The following is a 23,765-nucleotide window of genomic DNA, read 5'->3' as shown; positions in this document are numbered from 1 at the left end:
AACTCCAATGGGTTCCCAGCCACCTTGAAAAGGAAAGAAAAGACATTAAATAGAAGAAATTAAACTGTTTTGTGGATGAACTAGAAGAAGTCACCCTCTATCACCATCTGTAGCTCTTCCTCCTGGCCTTCGTTTTCCACTTTGACTTCAGACTTCTAGCATTCGTCATGAGGGGAAAACACTTACATTCCTTTTTTTCTCTGTCAGTGGATGAGATCACACTTTTGTCATTGTTTTCTCATTTACTTAAGCCTTCTTGCATCTTGCCTGCAGTCCACATTGCTACTTAGTTTTCTTTCATTAGAATCATACAATCTCCTCATCCATGCCATTTTACATTATGAATAACTGGGTCCCACCTCTAGTCCCTGCAGCACTTTGCTCGTTACAGTATCAAGGGTTGATTATTCCTACCCTACATTTTCAGTCCCACACCTTGTTTAATAACTTCTTGTGTGGCACCTTATGAAAAGTCTTTTGGAAGGCTTAATATACCGCTTTGAAAAAAACTGAGTGATTCATATTAGTATTTTGGGGAACATCAAGAAGAATGGGGGAAACCAGGAGGACCATATAGAAATTGTTATAACATTGAAACAGATGATGGATTCAGCAGCAGAGTGGGTGATGTGACTAACAGAGCTAAATCGCCAGAGAAAACCTGAAGCTGTTAATATTAAAGTCTTTATTCAATATAGATCTTCTGGATGTAATCTAGTTCTCTCCTGACACAGTGTTTTATACTTATGAACATAAAGATGATAATAACTTTAATGACTGTTTAAATGGCTACAATTATCTACTTTAAAATTTTGAATGTAGACAGGTAACTTCACAGAATTGAACTTGAATTGAATTTTAAATTGAATTTAATTTAAAACTTACATCCATCCCACACGAGGGAGTAAAAATCTTTATGTTATGACTCCGTTGCAATGTACAGACATGTGCATTTATAAGTCTACTGGCTCATAGAAGGAAGCTGTCCCGTAGCCTGTTGGTCCTGGCTTTTATGCTGCGGTACCGTTTGCCAGACGGAAGCAGCTGAAACAGTTTGTGGTTGGGGTGACTGGTGTCCTTGATAATCTTCCAGGCCTTCTTTTTGTACCTGCTGCTGTAAATGTCCTCAGTGGAGAGAAGTTCATGTCCACAGATGCACTTGGCTGTCCGTACCACTCTCTGCAGTGCCCAGCGATCAAGGTTGGTGCAGTTTGCGTACCAGGCGGTGATACAGCCAGTCAGGATGCTCTCAATGGTGCCCCTGTAGAAGGTTTTGAGGATTTGGGGACTCATTCCGAACTTCTTCAGTCGCCTGAGGTGGAAGAGACGCTGTTGTGCTTTTTTGCCACACAGCCAGTGTGTACAGTCCAGGTGAGATCTTCAGTGATGTGTATACTGAGGAACTTAAAACTACTCATCCTCTCAACTGCAGACCCACTGATGTTGATTAGGGCGAGCCTGTCTCCATTCCTCCTATAATCCACAATCAGCTCTTTTTTTTTGGACATTGAGGAAGAGGTTGTTATCTTGGCACCACTGTGTTAACCTCTCCTCTGTAGGCTGTCTCATCACCGCTAAAAATAAGGATGATCAATGTCGTGTCATCTGTGAATTTGATAAGCAGAATGGACCTGTATGTGGTGGCACAGTCATGGGTGTAAGGAGAGTAGAGCAGGGGACTTGACACAACCCTGGGGGGAATCCGTGTTGAGGGTTAGTGGGGCAGAGGTAAGGGATACCATCCTTACCACCTGTTGGCGATCCAAAAGGAAGTGTAAGATCCAGCTGCACAAGGTGGGGTGCAGGACGAGGTCTTTGAGCTTCCTGTCAAGTCTGTAGGGAATTATGGTGTTGAATGCTGAACTGTAGTCTACGAACAGCGTTCTAGCATATGCATCCCTCTTCTGCAGGTGAGTGAAGATGGTGTATAGTGTGGTGGCTGTGGCGTCATCGGTAAACTGGTTCCGTTGGTAGGTGAATCATAGGGGGTCCAGTGTAGGTGGTAAAATGCTGCAGATGTAGTCTTTAACCAGCCTCTCAAAGCATTTGCTTGTATTTGAGGTAAGTGCGTCAGGGCACCAATCATTTAGGCTGCTATCTTGGTTTCCTTAGGTACAGAGACAATGATGGGCCACTTGAAGCAGAATGGTATTACACACTGGGAAAAGGAGAGATTAAAAATATCCGGAAACACATCAGCCATCTGTTCTGCACACACTTTGAGGACCTGCTCTCAAAGATTACATATTTACAAAGATGGTGCACCCCACTAACTGAACTCTTGAATATTCAGATACTTTTGGTGGTCTGATAGCTTCTGAGCGCAAACTCCAGACACCCAAAATGTACTTTTATTGCAATGTTGAGAGATAGCTCTTTGATCTTACAACTAGCCAGAATATTGTGACAAAAGTGACCTGTCCTGAACTTTGCATTAAGTGGGAGAGATATGCTTTCAACAATATGCTAATAAAGGAGATGTCCAATCAATGCCTTCCCTTTTCTCAAACTGAAGTTTTCAATTGCCACCAATTAACATGAACATGAAGGTCTTTTGTCTTCCCCTCTGCAGTGACAATGGTATGTAATCAGAATGTCCCACACCCAGTGATGGGTTTCAGTAATATTAGTGTCAGTTGAAATAAGTTAAATTGTAAGCAGGCTTTATTCCATGAAGACTGGTTCTCATTTTGATTATTTGTCAGCTATCCAGGATTTCATAACTCCAGAATTATCCCCAACAGGTGAAACTGGCAGATGTGCAGAGGTAGAGATAGTCAGTTGTAGTGATAGCATGGATATGTAGTCTGATGCATTGGCTGCAACATGATGCTGAGATTGCAAGCAGTCCAGTTCAGTTTTAGACATTTGCCAGATAGAAGTAGTGGAATCAGTAGTTTGGGAGCAGACTCACATAAGGAAAGTGAAAAGAATGACTTTTCCACACTAGTTCCTGTCAGAATATTTTCTCGCTATATAGTATGTATGTGTTTAGTCTCAATTTCCTGTCCATTTGCTGCACTCCCCTATTTGCTGACTAAACTGTCCGTCATTGCTATGCTTGTTGAACAGATTTAGCCCATCAGGCAGCGTAGTTTGCACCGTGTCAGAGCGTCACAGAGCGAGGAGCGAGTCTCCAGGCAAAATTGAAGAGCAGAAGCAGTCCAATGCACAGGTAATTATCAGCACCCATAGGGTCATTATATTATTTGTATTGTAATTAACCAGCTCCAACTTTTATTTCAGGCAGAACTTTTGTTTCTAAGTCCAGAGATTTTGTTTTCCAAATGTAGGATGATCCTTGAGATTGGAATTTTTGAGGCTACATGGTTGAGTGGTGCCGCAACAGCAACCTTGCACTCAATATCAGTAAGACCATGGAATTGATTTTGGACTTCAGGAAGGGGAAGTCAAGGGAACCTCATTGAGAGATCAGTAGTGGAAAGGGTGTGTAGTTTCAAGTTTCTGGGTGTCAACATCTCTAAAGATCTATCCTGGGTCCAACATATGGATGCAATTACAAAGAAGTCACCAAAGACATTTGCGGATTTCTACAGATGTACCATGGAGAACATTCTAACTAGCTATGTCACTGGAGGGGCCACTGCAATGGATCAGTAAAAGCTGCAGAAGGTTGCAAGCTCAGCTAGCTTCATCATAGGCTCTTGCCTTCTCAACTTCGAAGACATCTTCAATAGGGTGATGCCTCAGAAAGGTGGCATCTGTCATTAAGGACTCCCATCACCAGGAGATGCCTTCCTCTCATCACTATCGTCAAGGAGGAGGTACAGGAGCCTGAAGACACATACTCAATGTTTCAGGAACAGCATCTTCCCCTCCAAATCAGATATACAAATGAATAATAAACCCATTAACACTACCTCACTACTTTTCCTATCTTTTTGTATTATATGTACATTAAACCTGATTCTGATTCTGATATTTGTGGTATCTGCAGAGGTGTTGCCTTTGTTGTTATAAGTATCTCAAGATTTTATACAGCAGGTATATGCATGTTTTGGGAAACCAGAAATTGTTGAATTTTAGAATTAAAGAACTTTGAGAACCACAGGTCCATTATCATTCATTCCTCCCAAGCACTTCCAAATGTCATATACTTATCTCATATTTTATGAAGAGAATTTGTTTAATTTGAATTAATTTATTTCTCACAAACTTTTCTGAAGAAATAGTTCCTTTTTTTTCGGAGTCTTAAAGATATTCCAGATGCTGGAAACTGAAGTAAAAAGATAAGCAGTGGGTGAAGAATATCAATGGGTCAGGCAGCATCTGCAGAGAGAATGGACAGTCAATGTTTTGAGTCCTTCATCAGGACTGAAAGAGTTCATGCACCACTTTCCTTTCATGTCAGATTCCATTATCTGCAGCCCCTTGTCACCTCTACCCATTACCTCAGCCTCTATCGCTGTTTCCACTTCCCCTTCCTCTACCTATAGGTTTCTTTACCATTTTACCCCTTCATCTAGTTCCACATTTCACTTGCCAGCTCTTGCCTTGTCCCTTCCCCTCACCTCTGCGTACTGGCTATCTTCCCTCCTTTAGTCCATTTGACCGTCTATTTGTCTCCACTGATGCTGCTTGACACACTGAGTTCCTGAAGCTCTATGTTTTCTGCACCACTGAAATGATAGACTGGTGTCTAACACACAAGCATATTGCGAATGGGATTGGAGAAGAAGAATCTCAAAATATTCAATTCATGACAAACAACAATAGACCAATCATCAATCCCTGTGACACACAACTAGTCACAGGCCTCCAGTTAGAGAAACAACTGTCTACTACTACTCTCTGGCTTGTGCTAAACCAATGTTGAATTGAAGCCAAGCAATGCCAAGCAACTGAACCTTCAGGACCAGCTACCCTTGAGGGACTTTTTCAAAGACCTTGTTAAAGTTCATGTAGACAATGTTTGCTGTCTCAACTTTTCTTGGTAATCTCTTTAAAAAACTTTTAGAAAGTGGATTAAATATGATCTACCATACACAAGCCATATTGACTATCCCTTATCAGGCCTTGTCTATCCAAATATTTATATATCTGCTCCCTTAGAATACCTTCCAATAATTTACCCACTAATGATGTCAAGCTCACCGGTCTATAATTTCCCAGCTTATTCTTTGAGCCTAACTTGAACAAGGGGGCAACACCAACTATCCTGCCCTCTAGCACTCACCCATCTTGTCCATATTTTTCTGTTCTGGGACCCCTGCTCTTTGTGATTTTCATAAATGCCTTGGATGAGGAAGTGGAAGGGGGACATGCAGATGACATGAAGGTTGTTGGAGTTGTGGATAGTGTGGAGAGTGACAAGATTCAGAGCTGGGCTGAAGAGTGGCAGATGGAGTTCAACCCAGAAAAATTCTTTGCATCATCAATAGGGGCAGGAGAAGTACCAAGGGATTAGAAGGTTGTAAATGTTGTTTCCTTGTTCAAGAAAGGGAGTAGAGATAACCCAGGAAATTATAGACCTGTGAGTCTTACTTCAGTGGTGGGCAAGTTGTTGGAGAACATCCTGAGAGGCAGGGTTTATGAGCATTTGGAGAGATATAATCTGATTAGAGATAGTCAGCATGGCTTTGTCAAGGGCAGGGCATGCCTTATGAACCTGATTGAATTCTTTGAGGATGTAACGAAACACTTTGAAGGTAGATTAGTGGATGTAGTGTATATGGATTTCAGTAAGGCATTTGATAGGTTCCCCATGTGCTGCTCATTCAGAAAGTAATGAGGCATGGGATCCTTGCTTTGTGGATGCAGAATTGGCTTGCCCTCAGAAGGCAAAGGATGGCTGTGAATGGTTCTTATTTTGCATGGAGATTGGTGACCAGTGGTGTTCGCCAGGTGTCTGTTCTGGGACCCCTCCTCTTTGTGATTTTTTAAATATATATATATATATATATATATAAATGACCTGGATGAGGAAGTGGAAGAGTGGGTTAGTAAGTTTGCTGATGTCACAAAAGTTGGGGATATTGTGGATAGTGTGGAATGTTGTCAGAGGTTACAGTGCAACATTGATAGGATGCAGAACATTGATAGGGTCTGTGTTCATAGGACACTCAAAGCTGCTGCGCAGGTTGACAGTGTTGTTAAGAAGGCATATGGTGTGTTGGACTTCAAGCGTGGGATTGAGTTCAAGAGCCGTGAGATAATTTTACAGCTATATAAGAGCTTAGTTAGACCCCATTTGGAGTACTGTGTCCAGTTCTGGTCACCTCATTACAGGAAGGATATGGATACTATAGTTAGAGTGCAGAGGAGATTTACAAGGATGTTGCCTAGATTGGAGAGTGTGCCTTATGAGAATAGGTTGAGTCAACTTGTCCTTTTCTCCTTGGAGTGATGGGCAATGGGAGTTGACCTGATAGAGATGAGAGGCATTGATCGTGTTGATAGCCAGAGGCTCTTTCCCAGGGCTGAAATGGCTAACACAAGGGGGCATAGTTTTAAGGTGCTTGGAAGTAAGTACAAGGGTGCATGCGTGGAATGCATTGCCAGAGAATGTGGTAGAGGGGGATTCAATAGGGTCTTTTAAGAGACTCAGATAGATATATGGAGCTTAGAAAAATAGAGGGCTATGTGGTAGAGAAATACTAGGCAGTTTCTAGATTAGGTTACATGGTTGGTACAACATTGTGGGCCAAAGGGCCTGAAATGTGCTGTAGACTTATACGTTTCTAAATGTGAAGTGATTAATTATGGAAGGTCAAATTTGAAAGCAGAATACAAGATTAATGTCAAGATTCCTGACCGTGTGGAGGAACAGAGAGATCTTGGGGTCCACATCCCTCAGAGTTGATGTGCAAGTTGATAGGGTTATTAAGAAGGCGTGTGGTATGTTGGTTTTCCTTAGTTGGGGATTGCGTTTAGGTGCCGTGAGGTAATTTTGCTGTTTCATAAAATTCTGGTTAGACCACACATGGAATATTGCTCAGTTCTGGTCACATCATTATAGGAAGGATGTCGAAGTTTTAGCAAAGATGCAAAGGAGATTTTACCAGGATGCTGCCTGAACCTGCCTTAGGAAGATAGGTTGAGTGAGCTAGGGCTTTTCTCTTTGGAGTGAAGGATGAGAGGTGACTTAATAGGGATGTACAAGATGATAAAAGGCATTGATTAAGTGGATAGACAGACTTTTTCCCAGGTCAAAGATGGCTAATACAAGGGGACATATGAATGTTTAGCTTTTTAAACTTGGCTAACAAAATATTGCCTTTTAGGTTTTCCAGCTATTCTTTAGCAATTGGTGTATTAGGAAGCCACTTAAGTTGTCTGTGTGTTCAGGGAGAATTTAATGAAGCAAGTTGAAAGAACTTCAGTTTACTGTCAGGGAAATGGAAGAGTTGTAGTTGAATCAAGAGAGATAAAGGCTGTAGTCTACTTCAGAAGAGGCATTTTCCTTGGTGTATTGTGAGAAGGCAGATACTCTTTCTCCAGCATGGTGAGAAAGGGGCTGGCTACTGAGATAAAGGAGGCATGGTTGGAAATTTTGAAGAAGGATTAGAGCGATATAGTTGGTTGGCTGCACAACTGCATTATAGCATTGTTGGAATGTGGTGATGTTGCAGAAAGTGTGTCACTGGCACGGCAATACTGTGGGATATTATGCCCATATTTTAATGATCTAAGCAGGTTTGTACTGTGCTTCATCAGAGGCTCCGTTTTATTGTTTACATCATCTTATGCCCTCACTCTGGCATCTCTGTTACATTTCTCCCCTTAAATTGCAGGTGAATCCATCAATTGTATTTGCCTAGTCAGTGGATCTGTTCAATCTAACTGGTCTACAGTATCATAACTTCATCATAGTCGCGTTTAATTCTGTACTCCATTCACTGAATTAACACAGTCCTTCACACCCATTACTCTTTCTCTTCTTGCAGAAAAGGGCATAAAATAGAAGGGAAAATACAGAACATGGATCTATTATTCGAGAAGGGAATCAGGTTAATGCTGGAAACTATAGACCAGTGAGTTTCATGTCAGTGGTAGGGAAGATGCTGGAGAGAATTTTTAAGGGATAGGATTTAACAAACATTTGGAAAACCATGGCTTAATTAGGGAGAGTCAGCATAGTTTTGTGCAGGGCAAGTCATGTCTTACTAATTAATTGACTGTTTTAGACAAGTTGACAAAGATGATTGATGAAGGTAGAGCTGTGGATGTTGTCTCTCTTGGTCCCTCATGGGAAGCTCATCCAGAAGATTAAGATGCATGGGAGCTGTGGTGAATAGGCCATTTAGATTTACAACTGGCTTTCACATAAAAGACAGGGTAGTGATTGAAGGGACTGATTCTAGCTGGAAGTCTATGATTACTGATGTTCTGTGGGGATCTGTACTGGATCTCTGCTGTTTGTTATGTATATAATTACCTTTATGAAAATGTAAATGGGTAAATGTAAATTTGCAAATTATACAAAGATTGGTGGTATTGTGGATAGAGTAGAAGACTGGCAAAGAATACAGTTGGATATAGATAAATTGCAGATAGGGGCAGGTAAATGTCAGATGGAGTTTAACAGCAGATAGCAGATGCAGTGAAGCATTGCAAGTTTGTAGGTCAAATGCAAAGAGATAGTACACTATTAAGGGCAAGGTTCTTAACAGTGTTAATGAGCAGAGGGATTTGGGGTCCAATGGCTATGCAGGTTAATAATGCATATGGCATGCTTGAGTTGAGGCATTGAGTTCAAGAGTCAGGAAGTTATGTTGCAGCCTTATAAGACTCTAGTTAGGCTGCATCTGGAGTATTGCATACAGTTCTGTTTGTCCCATTATAGGAAGGGTGTCAAGGTTTGGAGACGCTGCAGAAGAGGTTTACCAGGGTACTGTCTAGATTAGAGGTTGGATAAACTTGGGTTGTTTTCTCTGGAATGGTGGAAGCTGAGGAGAGATCTGTTAGAGGTTTATAAGATTTTGATAGGCTTAAATAGAATAGACAGACTGTATCTTTTCCCAGAGTTGAAATGCCTAATACCAAAACACATGCATTTAAGGAGAGAGAGTAAGTTCTTGTACACAAGTGTGAGGGGCAAGTTTTTTTTTTACACAGAGAAGTGGTGGGTGCAATTGGGGTGATAGCAGAGGCAGATATAATAGAGATTTTTAAGAGATCTTTAAATAGGCACATGAATAGAAGGATATAGACATTGTGTAGGCACAAGAGATTAGTTGGCCATTTGATTATTAATTTAATTGGTTCAGCACAACATTGGTCAAAAAGCCTGTTTCTGTGCTGTGCTGTTCTGTGTTCATGGGATCTCCATGGATCTGAGTGTTTGCTAAAGAAAGGGGCATGAAGATTCAGCTTCCTTGATCATCTAAGGAGAGAATTGCCAGTCTTGGTAACTCGTACTGCAGTTAATGACAAGCCACCTAAAGCCACGTAGCACTCTGTGTGGGCTTTCACCTGGTGATCTTTTCTTCTCAAGCAATGAAGACCAGATTGTAGAATGGGTACAGCTGTGAAGAGTGTGCAATGGAGGACAAGTTCTGCCTGGGTGGTGAACCTTAATAGGTCAAGACACCATTCATTGTATTTAAGGCAATGATATGTGACCAGTCAAAGCATGTTTGGGTGGTGTGCGAGGCATGTCTGATTTAATTTGATAGAAATGTAGGGAATTCTGATGAAAAGAAGAATCAAGGAGCTGTAGTAGCCAATTTGCAATGTACTGGCAGGCCTTCTAAGCATGAAGACCACAACTGTTAGAGAGTGGGGATGATGCACCCCACTTTCCACAGAGGGAGTGGCTTGTAGCATGAATAATCTTACACTTGTATCAATTGAAATCAAACATTGCTTGCAGATCACCCATGCAGACTTTGATGGTCACATCATTGTATTAAATAAAATGACTTAGCCTGTTAAGGTCGCAATATTCATTGGTTGGCTCCAGAATGACTTTGTAACATTTCTGGAGTGGTGATTAGTGGAGGAATGGTGTCTGCATCTATTTGAGATGTGTTGCATTGGGGCGAATAGGATCATAAGTTATATTGCATAAAAATATATCTTTCTGCACATTGTGTTCATGCCCACCAAACACGCCCACCTATACCAATCACATTTACCATCACTTGGTAGTAGCATTCTATGCCTTGGCAATTCTAGTACTTGGCAATCCAGATACTAGTTAAATATTGTAGAGTCCACTTATTCTGACAGTATAAGATATGTTAACATTTAAAGTCTGTATTCCAGATTCCAACCACCCTCTGAGAGGAAAAGTCTTTCTCAGATCCTCTGGAAACTACTTGGCCTACTCTGGCCAAACTATTCTGCTCTCTGGTTTTGGATTTCTTCATGTTAGGGGTAAAAAATCCTACCATCTACCCAATGCTCGCCTTGCACAACTTTGCATATGAATCTCTTTTCCTCTCCAAGGATACTCAGCCTATCCAGTCCCTATTCAGTACTGAAACTTTTTAAACAGAGCAGCTTGGGCAGAAATGAGGTATATTACTGGCATATTGTTCCAGGTGCTTATAACTCACTGGGTAGTAAAATATCCCCTTAAGACCCCCTCAAACCCCTATCTACATCCTGCAGTTTCCTACAGTCTACTGTCTCTATACCCCTCATTATTTTGCAAAACCTCAATCACATATCCTCTTAACTTCATTGACTCCAAGGAAAACAGACCCAGCCTCTTGTCATAACTGAAACAATCCATCCCCGGCAACCCAGTGAACCTCTGCATCTTCTCCTGTACCTTCACATTCTTCCTACACTATGGGATTAGCACTGCATGCTGTGCTTCAGTTGAGGTCTGACCAATGTTTTATAAGTTTGGAGTCACCTCTTGTATTTGCTGCCCAGACTAAATAGAATCATATCCCACGTGCCTTCTTAATCACGTGTACAGTGGCGTGCAAAAGCTTGGCCACCCCTGGTCAAAATTTCTGTTACTGTGAATAGCTAAGCGAGTAAAAGATGACCTGATTTCCAAAAGGCATAAAGTTACAGATGACACATTTCTTTAATATTTTAAGCAAGAGTACTTTTTTATTTCCATCTTTTAAAGTTTCAAAATACAAAAAAGGATTGGGCAAAAGTTTGGGCACCCTGCATGGTTAGTACTTCGTAACACCCCCTTTGGCAAGTATCACAGCTTTCTGTAGCTAGCTATGAGTCTTCCAATTCTTGTTTGGGGGATTTTTGCCAATTCTTCCTTGCAAAAGGCTTCTAGTTCTGTGAGATTCTTGGGCTGTCTTGCATGCACTGCTCTTTTGAGGTCTATCCACAGATTTTCGATGATGCTTAGGTTGGGGGATGTGAGGGCCATGGCAAAACCATCAGCTTGCGCCTCTTGAGGTAGTCCATTGTGGTTTTTGAGGTGTTTTTAGGATCATTATCCTGTTGTAGAAGCCATCCTCTTTTCATCTTCAGCTATTTTACAGACGGTATGATATTTGCTTCCAGAATTTGCTGATATTTAATTAAATTCATTCTTCCCTCTACCAGTGAAATGTTCCCCATGCCACTGGCTGCAATACAAGCCTAAAGCATGATCGATCCACCTTCATGCTTAACAATTGGAGAGGTGTTCTTTTCATGAAATTCTGCACCTTTTTTCTCCAAATATACCTAAGCTCATTGAAGCAAAAAAGTTCTATTTTAACTTCATCGGTCCACAGGACTTGTTTCCAAAATGCATCATGCTTATTTAGAAGTTCCTTTGCAAACTTCTGACACTGAATTTTGTGGTGAGGACGCAGGAAAGGTTTTCTTCTGATGACTCTTCAATGAAGGTCATATTTGTGCAGGTGTCACTGCACAGTGGAACAGTGCACCACCACTCCAGAGTCTGCTAAATCTTCTTGAAGGTCTTTTGCAGTCAAACAGGGGTTTTGATTTGCCTTTCTAGCAATCCTACGAGCAGTTCTCTGGCAAAGTTTTCTTGGTCTTCCAGACCTCAACTTGACCTCCACTGTTCCTGTTAACTGCCATTTCTTAATTACATTATGAACTGAGGAAATGGCTACCTGAAAACGCTTAGCTATCTTCTAATAGTCTTCTCCTGCTTTGTGGGTATCATTTACAGTGTATTTTAATTTTCAGCGTGCTAGGCAGCTGCTGATTATTGGGACAAGGTTTGAGGAGTCAGGGTATTTATAAAGCTTTGAAATTTGCATCATCTGGCCTTTCCTAATGATGATTGTGAACAAGCCGTAGCCCTAACAAGCTAATTAAGGTCTGAGACCTCGGTAAAAGTTATTTGAGCGCTCAAATCTCTTGGGGTGCCCAAACTTTTGCATGGTGCTCCTTTCCTTTTTTTCACTCTAAAATTGTATAAAACAAAAATAGATCTTGATTAAAATGTTGAAAAGAATGTTTCATCATTAACTTTATGACTTTTGGCCTCTTAGGTGCTCCCAGGCTGCATTTATCAGAATTAAACTCCATCTGCCATTTCTCAGTCCATTTCACCAACACATAAATATCACCCTACCCTCTGCACTGTTAACCAATCCACCAATCTTCATTTCATCTGTGAAGACTGGTGTTGTCTCCTATGTCCACATCCAAGTCATTCAGGTATATTACAAATAAGGACCCAAGCAATTATCTTTGTGAAATACCATTTGTCACGTATACCCAGTCACAAAAACAAGCCCTCTACCATCATCACTGTCTCCTATTACTGAGTCAATTTTGAATCCAATTTACTAACGTGGACAGAAGTTAGATCCCATGGAACCCTAAACTTTTGATGAATCTCCCAAGTGGGACCTTGTCAGCGGCCTTACTGAAGTACATTTAAAGCACATTTACTACACAGCTGTTGTCAATAGCTTAGATTGGTTAGGGAGGACCTGTCTTTGACAAAGGTATTAATCAAAATCCTGAATGCTGTGGAGGCAAAAGGTATATGTTACTCTTTCAGATCAAACTCTATAACATGACTCAGAGGGAAGAGGTAAGATTGTAAGTGTATAGAAGTACAAAGTTAATGAAGGAGGTGTGGGGGTAGAAGCAGAGGCTGCTGCAGTGATGATACTGGAGAGGATGCAGTTTTTTGTAAAATAGAGTCAGAGAGCACTATAGCACAGAAACAAGCTCTTTGGACCATTTAGTCCATGCCAAGCTATTAATCTGTCCAGTCCCTAACTTGCACCTAGACCAAGACAACAAGAACTTCCTGCGTCATCTGTATGTGGTCCATGGCTTCACTGCTGCTTTGCTTCAGTTCTATAGTTCCTGTCCATCTTCTGAGTAAATACAGATGCAAAAAGTTGATTTAAGGTCTCTCTCATCTCTTTCGGCTCCATGCTACATATTTTCAAACTTATTGCTACAGTTGGAAGTTCCCACCTGCTTCAAAAGTGCAACAATTATACCAGTGCCCAAGAAGAGCAGGATGAGCTGCCTTAATGACTGTCGTCCAGTAACACTCAAAGCTACAGTGACAAAGTGCTTTTTGAGAGGTTGGTTATGGTTACAATTAACTCCTGTCTCAGCAAGGACCTGGACCACTGCAATTTGCCAAACATTCACAATAGGTCTATGGTGGATGCAATCTGCTTGGCTCTTCACGTGGCCTTGGATCGCTTGGACAATACAAATACCTATCTCAAGATGCTGTTTATTACAGCTCAGTGTTTAATACAATCGTTCCTACAGTTCTGATCAAAATGCTCCAGAACCTGGGCCTCTGAACCACCCTTTTCAACTGGATCCATGACATCCTAACCAAAAGACCACAACCTGTGCGGATTGGAAATGCATCTCGATCTTGCTGACAATCGATACTGGCGCACCTCAGAGATGTGTACTTAGCCTGCTGCTCTAAAAGTCCGTTGCGTCACTTTTTCTGAGTTCAGTGCCCAAAGATTTCATGTCCCTGGGCACTCAGCCTTAGATCTTCCATCTCCCACGACACACCGATCTCCTGCCTGGACACGGACTTCCTATCCCCCTGTCTCCAGAGCCATGAAAACTTGGATCTCCAAAGGCGAGCGAAGATGTTAGGCTGCGCTCTTGGTGTACTGAACAACGGCCAGTTGTGAAAGCCACAGAGGGGGTCCCATTCCCACAAAGAACCATAGTCAGCGTGTAACTCCAGGTCAGGGTCTTCAAAAGAACCCTGAAAGGGGAAAATAGGGACATTAAAGATGGAAATAGAGCAGTTTTCGAAGATGCAAGCAAAGGAGTGGTGGTTAGGCACCATTGATACTTTTAAGTTCTTCTCAGTACACATAATTCATTTTACCAAAATGAATTATCATACATTTCCCAACACTATATTCCATCTGCCACTTTTTTGCCCTTTCTTCCAATTTGTCTAAGTCCTGCTGCAATTGTATTGCTTCCTCAGCATTACTTACCCTCTCCCCACCTGTCTGTATCATCTGCACACTTTGCCACAAATCCATCGATTCCATTATTCAAATCATTGGCAAACAGTGAGAAAAGTAGCGGTCCTAATACTGATCCCTGAGGAACACCACTAGTCACTGACAGCCAACCAGAAAAGGCCCCTTTTATTCCCATTCGCTGCCTCCTGCCTGTCAGTTATTCCTCTATCCATGCCAGTATCTTTCCTGTAATGCCATAGGATTTTATCTTGTTAAGCAACCTTATGTGTGGCATTTTATCAAATGCTTTCTAAAAATCCAAGTAAATGACATCCACTGCCTCTCCTTTGTCCACCCTGCTTGTTACTTCCTCGAAGAACTCTTAACAGATTTGTCAGGCAAAATTTCCCTTCACAGAAACCATGCTGACTGACTTATTTTATCATTAGTCTCCAAGTACTCCGAAACCTCACCCTTAATAATAGACTCCAACACATTCCCAACTACTGATATTAGGCTAATTGGCCTACAATTTCCTTTCTTTTACAATCCTCCCTTCTTAAAGAGTGGAATGGCATTTGCAATCTTCCATTCCTCTGGGACTATTTTTGTAGACTGTTTTCTAAACAGGAGGGTAATTCAGAAATCAGAGATACCAAGAGCCTTGGGAGTCCTCATGCAGGATTCTGTAAAGCTTAATTTGCAGGTTGAGTCAACAGTAAGGAAGGTCAATGCAATGTTAGCATTCATTTCAAGAGGACTAGAATAGAAAAGCAAGGATACAATGCTGATGCTTTATAAAGCACTAGTAAGGCTTCACTTGGAGTATTGTTAGCAGTTTCGGGCCCCCTCAGAGGTTCATTTTATTGTTAAAGTATGCATGTACAACTCTCATATTCGCCTTCTTCAGATAGCCATGAAATACAGAAAAAAGAAAGAAAAGACATCAACCCCCCACCCCACATGAAAAGGAAAAAGAAACAACTTTTGCTAACCCCAACCCCCACCCCCCCCCCCCCCACCTCCTCCCTCGCACAAAAGCTAACAGATAGCCCACACAGAAAATGGTGGCTGGAACATCAAACCCCAAACCCCCAGCCCCCACCCTCCAAAAAAAGCAACAATAATATCAAATCCTTAACCTCCTCCCTCACAAAAAAATCAGTGACAATAACATCAAACCCCACAACCCCATCCCTCGCGGAAGAGAACAGTGACAATAGCATCAAACCACCAACCCCCCTCACTCATACATAAAAACTAACAGACTGCCCACACAGAAAAACCAACAAGAACATCCAATCCCAAATCCCCAACCCCTCTCGCTCACAAAAACAACATATCACCCACCCAGAGCCCTAACCCACCAATGGGCAAAAGAAACAAAAACAGAAAACTGAAGGAGAGCAATATAAGTTACATAAATCTAATCTTAATCGAAGAAAGGATGCACTGACATTGGAGAGGGTCCAGAGCTGATTCACAAGAATGATTCCGGCAATGAAAAGGATAATGTATGAGGAGTGTTGAAAAGCTTAGATAGAGTGGATGTGGAAAGGATGAGAGGGGAGTCTAGGACCAGATGGCACAGCCTCAAAATAGAAGATTTCTGTTTTCAACAGAGAATGTGGAGGAATTTATTTAACCAGAGGGAGGTGAATCTGTGGAATTCATTGCCACAAAAAACTGTGGAGGCTAAGTCATTGAGTATTCTCAAAGCGGAGGTTGATAGCTTCTTGATTAGTAAGAGTGACAAAGGTTATGATGAGAAGGCAGGAGAAACGAGTTGAATGGGATAATAAATCAGCCATGATGGAATGGCGGAGCAGACATTGTAGGTTGAATGGCCTAATTCTGCTCTTATGACTTACGGTCTTATCCCTCAGCTTCTGATGCTCCAGAAACATGATGTAAGTTGAACAACCTTTCTTTTTCGCTAAAACACTTCGATCCAGGCAACAGTCCAGTGAACCTCCTCTGCACTCTTTCCAAACCCTTAGTGTTATTCAGTGACCAGAATTACACAAAATAATCCAAATTTTGCAATTTTAATCCCTTTGAATAAAACTAAATTCAGCAACTTTAAATTCCTTGGTGCTATTTTTATGAAAGATCTGTTCTGGGTCCAGCACGTAAATGCAATTGTGAAGAAAGCACGGCTGCACCTCTACTTCCTTAGGAGTTTATGGGGATTCAGTGTGATATCTAAAACTTTGACAAATTTCTATAGATGTGTAGTGGAGAGTATATTGACTGGTTGCATCACAGCCTGGTATGGAAACTCCAAAACACTCGAATAAAAAATCCTATAAAAAGTAGTTGATATGGCTCCATTGGTCATGGGTAAAGCCCTCCCTGCCAAAGAACACATCTACATGAAACGTTGTTGCAGGAAAACAGCATCCATCATCAGGGACCCCCACCACCCATAACATACCCTCTTCTCGCTGCTGCCGCCAGGAAGAGGGTACAGGAGCCTCGGGACTCGGACCACCAGTTTCAGGAGCAGTTACTACCCATCAGCCAGCAGGCTCTTGAATCAAAGGGGATAATTTCACTCAACTTTACCTGACCCATCATTGAAATGTTCCCAGAACCAATGGACTCAATTTCAAGGACTCTTCATCTCATGTACTCTATATTTATTACTTATTATTATTATTTCTTACTTTTCGTCTGCACAATTTGTTGTCTTTTGCGCACTGGTTGAACACACAAGTTGGCACAGTCTGTCACTGATTTTGTAATGGTTATTATAGTATAGATTTATTGAGTATGTCTGCAAGAAAATAAATCTCAGGGTTATATATGGGGACATATACAGTATATACACATTGATAAGTTTACTTTGAATTTTGAACTTCAATACAAACCTAAGTGAACCATACAGAAGTTGAGAGGTTCAAATAACCAAATGTACAATCTAGAGTTTATTCTAACTTCAAAAGAATTCTTCAGCCCTAGTGGGAAAACGGGTATGTATTGGAAAGGCAGAACCATATAACCATATAAACCATATAACAATCACAGCACGGAAACAGGCCATCTTGGCCCTCCTAGTCCGTGCCGAACTCTTAATCTCACCTAGTCCCACCTACCCGCACTCAGCCCATAACCCTCCACTCCTTTCCCGTCCATATACCTATCCAATTTTACCTTAAATGACACAACTGAACTGGCCTCTACTACTTCTACAGGAAGCTCATTCCACACAGCTATCACTCTCTGAGTAAAGAAATACCCCCTCGTGTTTCCCTTAAACTTTTGCCCCCTAACTCTCAAATCATGTCCTCTCGTTTGAATCTCCCCTACTCTCAATGGAAACAGCCTATTCACGTCAACTCTATCTATCCCTCTCAACATTTTAAATACCTCGATCAAATCCCCCCTCAACCTTCTACGCTCCAATGAATAGAGACCTACCCGGTAACTTGTTCAACCTTTCTCTGTAACTTAAGTGCTGAAACCCAGGTAACATCCTAGTAAATTGTCTCTGCACTCTCTCTAATTTATTGATATCTTTCCTATAATTCGGTGACCAGAACTGTACACAATATTCCAGATTTGGCCTTACCAATACCTTGTACAATTTTAACATTACATCCCAACTTCTGTACTCAATGCTCTGATTTATAAAGGCCAGCGTTCCAAAAGCCTTCTTCACCACCCTATCTACATGAGACTCCACCGTCAGGGAACTATGCACTGTTATTCCTAGATCTCTCTGTTCCACTGCATTCCTCAATGCCCTACCATTTACCCTGTATGTTCTATTTGGATTATTCCTGCCAAAATGTAGAACCTCACACTTCTCAGCATTAAACTCCATCTGCCAACGTTCAGCCCATTCTTCTAACCGGCATAAATTTCCCTGCAAGCTTTGAAAACCCACCTCATTATCCACAACACCTCCTACCTTAGTATCATCGGCATACTTACTAATCCAATTTACCACCCCATCATCCAGATCATTTATGTATATTACGAACAACATTGGGTCCAAAACAGATCCCTGAGGCACCCCGCTAGTCACCGGCCTCCATCCCGATAAACAATTATCCACCACTACTCTCTGGCATCTCCCATCTAGCCACTGTTGAATCCATTTTATTACTCCAACATTAATACCTAACGACTGAACTTTCTTAACTAACCTTCCATGTGGAACTTTGTCAAAGGCCTTGCTGAAGTCCATATAGACTACATCCACTGCCTTACCCTCGTCAACATTCCTTGTAACTTCTTCAAAAAATTCAATAAGGTTTGTCAAACATGACCTTCCACGCACAAATCCATGCTGGCTACTCCTAATCAGATCCTGTCTATCCAGATAATTATAAATATTATCTCTAAGAATACTTTCCATTAATTTACCCACCACTGATGTCAAACTGACAGGTCTATAATTGCTAGGCTTACTTCTAGAACCCTTTTTAAACAATGGAACCACATGAGCAATATGCCAATCCTCCGGCACAATCCCCGTTTCTAATGACATCTGAAAGATCTCCGTCAGAGCTCCTGCCATCTCTACACAAACTTCCCTCAAGGTCCTGGGGAATATCCTGTCAGGACCCGGAGATTTATCCACTTTTAAATTTCTTAAAAGCGCCAGTACTTCCACCTCTTTAATTGTCATAGGTTCCATAACTTCCTTACTTGTTTCCCACACCTTACACAATTCAATATCCTTCTCCTTAGTGAATACCGAAGAGAAGAAATTGTTCAAAATCTCTCCCATCTCCCTCGGCTCCACACATAGCTGACTACCCTGATTCTCTAAGGCATATATGTCAAACTCAAGGCCCGCGGGCCAAATCCGGCCCGCGGTGGAATTATCTTTAGCCCGCGAGATAATATCTAATTACTATTAAAGCTGGCCCCAGTAATCGAAGCGCCTATGGCGTATGATATGGCTAATGCTGAGTTTATTCAGATACCAGATTTTCAGGGTTTTTAGTGTTTATTCGACAGTCTTGCTCGGCAGTCTTCTTCATAAGAAACGGAATTTGTAAAGTGAAACACTTTGTAGTTATAGCAGAGACTGAGACACATGAGAGCAGGCTGAAAAAACAGAGGCAACGAAGCTGCGTTCGCTCGCGTCCGACTGATCCGGCCCGCATGAAGCTGCAATTTGCTCAATCCGGCCCGTGACCTAAAATGAGTTTGACACCCCTGCTCTAAGGGACCAATTTTATCCCTCACTATCCTCTTGCTTTTAATATAACTGTAGAAACCTTTCGGATTTACTTTCACCTTATTTGCCAAACCAAACTCGTATCTTCTTTTAGCTTTTCTAATCTCTTTCTTAAGTTTCCTTTTACATTCTTTATATTCCTCGAGCAATTCCTTTACTCCATGCTGCCTATATCTATTGTAGACATCCCTCTTTTTCCGAACCAAGTTTCTAATATCCCTTGAAAACCATGGCGCTTTCAAACCTTTAACCTTTCCTTTCAACCTAACAGGAACATAAAGATTCTGTACCCTCATAATTTCACCCTTAAATGACCTCCATTTCTCTATTACATCCTTCCCATAAAACAACTTGACCCAATCCACTCTCTCTAAATCCCTTCGCATCTCCTCAAAGTTAGCCTTTCTCCAATCAAAAATCTCAACTCTAGGTCCAGTCCTGTCCTTCTCCATAATTATATTGAAGCTAATGCTATTGTGATCACTGGACCCGAAGTGCTCCCCAACACATACATCTGTCAGCTGACCTATCGCATTCCCTAACAGGAGATCCAACACTGCCCCATCTCTAGTCGGTACTTCTATGTATTGTTGCAAAAAACTATCCTGCACACATTTCACAAACTCTAAACCATCCAGCCCTTTTACAGAATGAGCTTCCCATTCTATGTGTGGAAAATTAAAATCTCCAACAATCACCACGTTGTGTTTACTACAAATATCTGCTATCTCCTTACACATTTGCTCTTCCAACTCACGCTCCCCATTAGGTGGCCTATAATACACTCCTATCAGTGTTACTACACCTTTCCCATTCCTCAATTCCACCCAAATAGTCTCCCTAGAGGAGCTCTCTAATCTATCCTTCCAAAGCACCGCCATAAGATTTTCTCGGACAAGCAATGCAACACCTCCTCCTCTGGCCCCTCCTACTCTATCACACCTGAAGCAACTAAGTCCAGGAATATTTAGTTGCCAATCACACCCTTCCTGCAACCATGTTTCACTAATAGCTATAACATCATAATTCCAGGTATCAATCCACGCTTTTAAGCTCATCCACCTTTCTTACAATGCTCCTAGCATTAAAATAGATACATTTCAGATACTCTCCACCTCCTCCTCTCTTTTCATCCCTAACAATGCATTCAAATTTATTATCCTTTTCTTTCTTCTCCCCTACATCTTCGGGCTGAGCGCATCCCTTCTCCATCACCTGCCTTTCCTCCCTCACACACTGTCTACTTACTTGCTCTACTGGTGAACTAACCTCCTCTCCCATAGTTTCCTCAAATTGATTCCCGCCCCCCCCATCTTACTAGTTTAAAGTCTGCCCTGTAGCCCTAGCAAACCTCCCCGCTAGGATATTGGTCCCCCCAGGATTCAAGTGTAACCCGTCCTTCTTGAACAGGTCACGCCTGCCCCAGAAGAGGTCCCAATGATCCAGAAACTTGAATCCCTGCCCCCTGCTCCAATCCCTCAGCCACGCATTCATCCTCCACCTAATTCCATTCCTACTCTCACTGTCGCGTGGCACAGGCAGTAATTCCGAGATTACTACCTTTGCGGTCCTTCTTCTTAACTGCCTTCCTAACTCCCTATACTCTCGTTTCAGGACCTCTTCCCCTTTCCTACCTATGTCATTGGTACCTACATGTACCACGACCTCTGGCTCCTCACCCTCCCACTTCAGGATATCTTGGACGCGATCAGAAACATCCCGAACCCTGGCACCAGGGAGGCAAACTACCATCCAGGACTCCCGATCACCTCCACAGAACTGCCTGTCTGAACCCCTGACTATCGAGTCCCCTATTACTATGGTCCTCTTTGAGATGAGGTTTTTACAATTACAGTTGAAGTCAGAAGTTTACATACACCTGAGCCAAATACATTTAAACTCAGTTTTCCACAATTCCTGACATTTAATCTTAGAAAACATTTCCATAAGAACATAAGAGATAGGAGCAGGAGTAGGCCAATCGGCCCCTCAAGCCTGCTCCGCCATTCAACAAGATCATGGCTGATCCAATCTTAACTCTAGTTTTCACCGAATCCCACAAGGCAACAGTGCCAACCAACAGGGCACCATGCCGCCCATTTTATTTTATTATTCATCCCGCCCAAACCCATGTGATCACCCGGGGGAAAAAAATCGAGTTGCCAATTGAGGAGAAAAAATCTGGAAAATTCCTCTCCGACCCATCCAGGCTATCGAAAACTGGTCCAGGAGATCACATGGCTGATCTAAACCTAGCCTCATGTTCACTTACCTGCTCGCTCACCGTATCCCCTAATGCCATTTTTATCCAGGCAAATGTCTATCTCCGTTTTGAATTTATTGAGTGTAGTAGCTTCCACAGCTCTCAGCTTCCAGTTTTAGGTCAGGTAGGATCACTATTTTAAGAATGTGAAATGTCAGAATAATAGTAGAGAGAATGATTTATTTCAGCTTTTATTTCTTTCACAAGCCTTCCACAAGCTTCTCACAATAAGTTGCTGGAATTTTGTTCTATTCCTCCAGACAGAACTGGTGTAACTGAGTCAGATTTGTAGGCCTCCTTGCTCGCACACACTTTTTCGGTTCTGCCCACAAATTTTCTTTGGGATTGAGGTCAGGGCTTTGTGATGGCCACTCCAATTCCTTGACTTTGTTGTCCTTAAGCAATTTTGGAGGTTTGCTTGAGGTCATAGTCCATTTGGAAGACCCATTTGCGACCGAGCTTTAACTTCCTGGCTGATGTCTTGAGATGTTGCTGCAATATATCCACATAATTTTCCTTCCTCATGATGCCATCTATTTTGTGAAGTGCACTAGTCCTTCCTGCAGCAAAGCACCCCCACAACATGATGCTTCACGGTTGGAATGGTGTTCTTCGGCTTGCAAGCCTCAACTTTTTTCCTCCAAACTTAATGATGATCATTATGGCCAAACATTTTGCTTCATCAGACCAGAGGACATTTCTCCAAAACAAGATCTTTGTCTCCATGTGCACTTGCAAACTGTAGTCTGGCTTTTTAATGGCTGTTTTTGAGCAGTGGCTTCTTCCTTGCTGAGCAGCCTTTCAGGTTATTTCAATATAGGTCTCGTTTTACTGTGGATATAGATACCACAGTATCTGTTTCCTCCAGTATCTTCACAAGGTCCTTTGCTGTTGTTCTGTGATTGATTTGCACTTCTCACGCCAAAGTGCATTCATCTCTAGGAGACAGAATGCGTCTCCTTCCTGAGCAGTATGATGGCTGCGTGGTCCCATGGTGTTTATACTTGCGTACTGTTGTTTGTACAGTTGAACATGGTACCTTCGGGTGTTTGGAAATTGCTCCCAAGGATGAACCAGACTTGTGGAGGTCCACAATTTTTTTTTTCTGAGCTCTTGGCTGATTGATTTTGTTTGTAAACTTCTGACCCTCTGGAATTGTGATATGGTCAATTAAAAGTGAAATAATCTGTCTGTAAACAATTGTTGGAAAAATTACTCGTGTCATGCACAAAGTAGATGTTCTCAATGTCTTGCCAAAACTGTAGTTTGCTAATATGAAATCTGTGGAGTGGTTAAACAATGAGTTTTAATGATTTCAACCTAAGTGTATGTAAATTCTGACTTCAACTGTAGTTCCCACCGGGCATCTAAGACCAATCTGATATTGAACTCTTTGGGGTTTAATTCTGTTTCCTTTATATTTGTTGCAGGATTTCTGTTTTGCTGTATTTGTGGTTTCTTTTCAAACTGTAATTATCTTGGTGACGGATTCAAATGGCACCTGGACCTATATGTCCATTTACTTGCAGTTCTTTCATTCTATGCAGAAGGTACAGAACTTGAAAGGACATATTGCCAAGAGCTGCCAAATTGGGCAATAGAGTTTAAAACTTAAGCTAAAATGAACATTTCCAAACTACTTAGCATTTTTCATCCCACGTTTTAATAACAAAGAATTTGCCAATCCAGTAAAACATTCAATTATCAGTAGGTGATGTCAACTAACAGAATGGACAACATTGGACACTTTTGATGTTGAGTTTATAGGTTTCAGATAGAAGAGTTACATGGCACAAGTTTAACATTGACTCTGAGGAATGTAGAAGATATAATGTTACCTCCTTTAGCTTTCACCTGTGTCTCAGTAGCAACTCTCTACAGTTGTGGGTTCAAATCACATTCCAAGGATTTGAGCACATAATTTCATTTGACACTTCAGTGCAGCAAGTGCTGTCTTTCTGATGATAAATTAAGATCC

General features: G+C 41.7%; 1 protein-coding gene across 8 annotated transcripts in view; it reads left to right on the top strand.

Annotated features, from left to right (window-relative positions):
• zbtb37 (zinc finger and BTB domain containing 37) overlaps positions 1–23,765 on the top strand; it is an 80,451-nt gene that overhangs the window by 19,258 nt on the left and 37,428 nt on the right. For 6 of the 8 annotated variants that reach the window (XM_073063735.1, XM_073063740.1, XM_073063739.1 and 3 more), the window contains one exon: positions 3,073–3,175. In XM_073063735.1, coding sequence (XP_072919836.1) covers positions 3,073–3,175 — 103 coding nt within the window. Of the gene's footprint in view, positions 1–3,072; positions 3,176–3,246; positions 4,541–23,765 lie in introns of those variants that run through there. The other 2 variants (XM_073063741.1, XM_073063738.1) reach the window with 2 other exon arrangements.

Source organism: Hemitrygon akajei, chromosome 12 (assembly GCF_048418815.1).
Source record: "Hemitrygon akajei chromosome 12, sHemAka1.3, whole genome shotgun sequence".
Classification (NCBI taxonomy): Eukaryota; Metazoa; Chordata; class Chondrichthyes; order Myliobatiformes; family Dasyatidae; genus Hemitrygon; species Hemitrygon akajei.
The sequence above is the reverse complement of the archived record's forward strand: the minus strand, read 5'-3'. Positions and strand labels throughout refer to the sequence as shown.